Source organism: Ammodytes marinus, assembly GCF_949987685.1.
Source record: "Ammodytes marinus genome assembly, contig: scaffold_35, whole genome shotgun sequence".
Classification (NCBI taxonomy): Eukaryota; Metazoa; Chordata; class Actinopteri; order Uranoscopiformes; family Ammodytidae; genus Ammodytes; species Ammodytes marinus.
Window position 1 is genome coordinate 201,443 of NW_027648595.1, and position 5,000 is coordinate 206,442.

General features: G+C 46.3%; 1 protein-coding gene across 1 annotated transcript in view; it reads right to left on the bottom strand.

Annotated features, from left to right (window-relative positions):
* The window catches only part of alg13 (ALG13 UDP-N-acetylglucosaminyltransferase subunit), a gene marked incomplete at both ends in the record, with an annotated part of 23,897 nt that overhangs the window by 4,803 nt on the left and 14,094 nt on the right, over positions 1–5,000 (bottom strand). The window contains 4 exon segments of the mRNA XM_080054165.1: positions 251–300; positions 2,259–2,294; positions 3,335–3,386; positions 3,904–4,026. Of these exon segments, the coding sequence (XP_079910291.1) occupies positions 251–300; positions 2,259–2,294; positions 3,335–3,386; positions 3,904–4,026 (261 nt within the window).

A 5,000-nucleotide genomic window follows, 5' to 3' on the forward strand; every position in this document is an offset into this window, starting at 1 on the left:
CAGCTCCCAGGCTCTGGAACAGCCTCCCCCAACATATCTGTGACTCTGAGTCCCTCACCATCTTCCAGTCCCACCTCAAGACCCATCTCTTCTCCTCTGCCTACCCCTAGTTCACCCACCAACCCAAATCTACATGTTCTTTGTGTTTGTTTATTGCTTTGTTTTTGTAAAGCGCTCTGAGTGAGAGAAGAGCGCTATATAAATAAAATTTATTATCATTATCTACTTCCTGTAGTTGGTGAGCTGTTACCTGATTGGCTGAGGGCTCTGCAGCGGGGTAGTTGGTCTGGTAGCTCTGGTCTGGAACACAATGCAGACACAATGAGACAAAGACAGATGTAGTGACTCTAAACCTTCATTTATTGTTCACATGGAAACTGAACAGAACATAAAAAACATCTATGATCTGCTAAAACGATTCAGTGAATTATTCAATGTTTTTTTTTTTATAGATTTTTTTGTCTTTTTTTTTTCAAGCTTTATTAGACAGTACAGAGTTGAAATGGGGAGACAGAGAGAGAGAGAGAGAGAGAGAGAGAGGGAGAGAGAGAACTTTATTAGACAGTACAGAGTTGAAATGGGGAGACAGAGAGAGAGAGAGAGAGAGAGAGAGAGGGAGAGAGAGAACTTTATTAGACAGTACAGAGTTGAAATGGGGAGACAGAGAGAGAGAGAGGGGGGATGACCTGCAGTAAAGGTCCACGGGTCGGACTCGAACCCGCGACCACTGCAACGAAGGCCGGAGCCAATATGGTACATGGAGCGCGCCCATAATGTAAGTTTTAGTTCTTTATTAAAAAGTGAAAACTAAACTATTGAAGTGAAAACATCAAATGATCCCCACAGCACCCCACCAGTTCACAGGTTTCATTGTGAAAATTAAGACTTTCTTCAAAAATTCATGATTTCAATCTGGCCTTTTTAGAAGATGGGCACAACATTATTTATTTTTAAATGGTCTGGATTCTTGACATTTAAACCAAAAACTGTCCTACAGACCCTTACCTTAAATTTAGAAGTGAAAAGTAAGCAATTGAAATGAAAACATCAAATAACACACAACCCCAGCCCCCTCCCACACACCCACACACACACACACTAGGGCTGGGCGATTAATTGAATTTCGATTTCGGTTACAATTTTGGCTTCCCTCGGTCATGAAAACAAGATAATCGTAATAAAACGGTTATTGTGCAGCACGCCGGGTCATGTGTAGTAAATGCAGCGCACCCTTCTGTCTCCACCTGCGCCCCGCCCCGCCCCCGCCCGAACACTGTCGATTCCAGTGAAATTGTTTATTCAGCATGAAGTTAAAACGCTCGTCCAGGATGTTACACCGAAACACAAAAGCCTTGCGCGATTGAAGCAGCGTTTCACTCGGTGAAACATGGTGTGAGTGAGACACTGTGATGGCGGTGGGTAACGGTGTCATTCACTGTGAGAACTTGCCGGTGTGAGCCGCCGCGCAGAAAAGCTCTGTGGCTTTACGGGTAAAATGATAGTCGGGGATTCCTGTACGTTAATGTTGTTGAGGGGAAAGGCTTCCGCTTTCTGATTGCATTTCTCGAGCCTGAATATATTGTGCCATGTCGGCAAACTATCTGCGCGACAAGAGCAAATATACAGTGAGACGCACCCCCTCCGTTAGTTTCAGTCTACAGACGAAAAGTTACAACCAGCACCTAAGCATGGACTTTATGATCAGCGCTCTGATGCAAATTCTGAAGTCTGAACATTACGGTGTCAGCTGTGGTGTAGTTTTTTTAACAGCAACTCTACGTGCACTGCAAAAAAAAACAAGGCAATAAGTCGATCTTTTTGTAGATTCACAGCCTACCTCCTCTCTTACAAGTCGAAGTACAAATCAATGAATGGTTCACAATCACATCCCTAGTAAAATATTAATTTTACTCTTAGATTCGAAGGTTTTACTGATTATTTATTTTGTGTGGCTTTTTAGTTGTAGGCTGTTTGAGGAGCACAATTGGGAGTTTTGTTTATGTAATGTTGAAAGAATTGGCTGAATTTTCATTTTGGTGCATCCCTACAATGAATAATCGTCTTTAATAACCGTGATTACAATATCAATCAAAATAATCGTGGTTATCATTTTTGCCATAATAACCGAGCAGCCCTAACACACACACACACACACAGCCCCCCCCCCCTCTCTCACACACACACACACACACACACACACACACACACACAGCCCCCCCCCCCCACTACCATGAGGTCAAAGGTCAAAGCTCACTCACCCTGGGTCATGTAGATGAACTCCTCTGTGTATTCAGCTGAGAACAGAGAAACACAGACATGTCAAACATCCAGGACAAGCCTTCACAATAAAAGCCTTCACAATAAAAGCCTGGGCCCGGTGCAACAAGTTGAGATTTTCATTTAAAATAAATTCTGTTGCACATATAACATCCTCCAGTGTTATCCTGAAGGTTTCCTAAAATATTAGTGATTCTGGAGAACGCTTGTTGTCAAAATCAGTGAATATCTCCTCATGATCCACTACCTGTCTGTACTGTGTGTTAATACACAGCCTAGGTTCTGTAAACTGCTATGTTTCTAGCTACGGTGGCCCCTTTGTTTACATATGCGTTTTACAGAGCCTAGGCTGTGTATTCACACTGCATTTGTTTCCAGCTCACACACAGTACAGACAGGTAGTGGATCATGAGGAGATATTCACACAGTACAGACAGGTAGTGGATCATGAGGAGATATTCACACAGTACAGACAGGTAGTGGATCATGAGGAGATATTCACACAGTACAGACAGGTAGTGGATCATGAGGAGATATTCACACAGTACAGACAGGTAGTGGATCATGAGGAGATATTCACTCAGTACAGACAGGTAGTGGATCATGAGGAGATATTCACTCAGTACAGACAGGTAGTGGATCATGAGGAGATATTCACTGATTTAGACAGAAAGTGATTTTGACAACAAGCGTTCTCCAGAATCACTGACTACACCTTTAAGTAATGAACTTGATGTGCTTAGTGCAACAGGAACGGGCTTTTATTGTGAAACTATGTTTTTCTGAGTGAGTGAGTGAGTGAGTGAGTGAGTGAGTGTGTGAGTGTGTGAGTGAGTGAGTGAGTGAGTGAGTGAGTGAGTGAGTGAGTGAGTGAGTGAGTGAGTGAGTGAGTGAGTGAGTGAGTGAGTGAGTGAGTGAGTGAGTGAGTGAGTGAGTGAGTGAGTGAGTGAGTGAGTGAGTGAGTGAGTGAGTGTGTGTGTGAGTGAGTGAGTGAGTGAGTGAGTGAGTGAGTGAGTGAGTGAGTGAGTGAGCGAGTGTGTGAGTGAGTGAGTCTCACCCTGGTCCTCCACGGTGCTGGTGTCTTGGTCGTCCTCTGAGGAGCAGACGGGCTCCTGGGTGAGTGACGGGTTTCCCTGTCAATCAAAGTCAAATTCATCTCTACAGCACATTTACAACAACAGTCGACCAAAGTGCTGCACAAGAGACAATACAAAACAACATGTAGGCCTAAGATATACTACAACAACAACAACAAAAATAATACTGTTGAAAAGCTCAACATGTGTTATTAGCCTCGTTTGAGTAGGAGCCGTCTGCCTCAGCCCGTGTCTTGCTGAGCGCACTGCAGTTTGCAGCATTTTTGCTCAGCAAGACGCGCATCATAATTGCGCGGGTCTGAGCAAGACGGCTCCTACTCAAACGAGGCTAATGTCTGTCTGTGTGTGTAACAACATATAAGCGTTATAAAAGTGTTAAAACCTCTGTGTGTGTGTGTGTGTGTGTGGGGGGTTTACCTGTGTGTGTGTGTGTGTGTGGGGTTTACCTGTGTGTGTGTGTGTGTGTGTGTTTTACCTGTGTGTGTGTGTGTGGGGTTTACCTGTGTGTGTGTGTGTGTGTGTGTTTTACCTGTGTGTGTGTGGGGTTTCCGGGGGCAGGTTGCAGGGGCCCGGGAGCTCGCTGCACCCGATAGGAGGAGCCAGATGGAGGGGGAGGGGCCACCATGGAGGGGGGTGGAGCTACAGCCTGGCCCTGAGGGGCATAGACACATGACAGGGCAAAGGTTTTACTTTCAGATATTCACTGTGTTCCAGTCCCCATCCCTCCCTGTGTCTGTGCGTGTGTTACAGTGTGTGTGTGTGTGTGTGTGTGTGTGTGTGTCTATCTGTCCGTTCGTCCGTCCGTCTGTCTGTCCATCTATCCGTCCCTGCTATTTAGTTTGGTAGAAACAGATTTAGTTTGTCCCAATACATGATGTCAGATGCAGCATGCTGAAAAATACCCAGATGTCCTACTACATCCGGTGGTGATTTTTAGTGTTGAAACCAGCAGCTTTATGGAGATTCTGACCCACAATCCACTGCAGCAGAAGTTACATCACATGGACTGAGCCTCCCAGTGAAAACAACCAGCGATGAGACGGATATATGTGTGTGTGTCTGTCTGTCTCACCGGTAGAGCAGGGTAGCCTCGCTCCTGTCTGTCTGTCTGTCTGTCTGTCTCACCTGGTAGCCTCCCTCCTGTCTGTCTGTCTGTCTCACCTGGTAGCCTGCCTCCTGTCTGTCTGTCTGTCTGTCTGTCTGTCTCACCTGGTAGCCTGCCTCCTGTCTGTCTGTCTGTCTGTCTCACCTGGTAGCCTGCCTCCTGTCTGTCTGTCTGTCTGTCTCACCTGGTAGCCTGCCTCCTGTCTGTCTGTCTGTCTGTCTCACCTGGTAGCCTGCCTCCTGTCTGTCTGTCTGTCTGTCTCACCTGGTAGCCTCCCTCCTGTCTGTCTGTCTGTCTGTCTCACCTGGTAGCCTGCCTCCTGTCTGTCTGTCTGTCTGTCTCACCTGGTAGCCTGCCTCCTGTCTGTCTGTCTGTCTGTCTCACCTGGTAGCCTGCCTCCTGTCTGTCTGCCTGCCTGTCTGTCTGTCTGTCTGTCTGTCTGTCTGTCTGTCTGTCTGTCTGTCTGTCTGTCTCCCTCTCTGTCTGTCTGCCTGCCTGCCTGTCTGTCTGTCTGTCTGTCT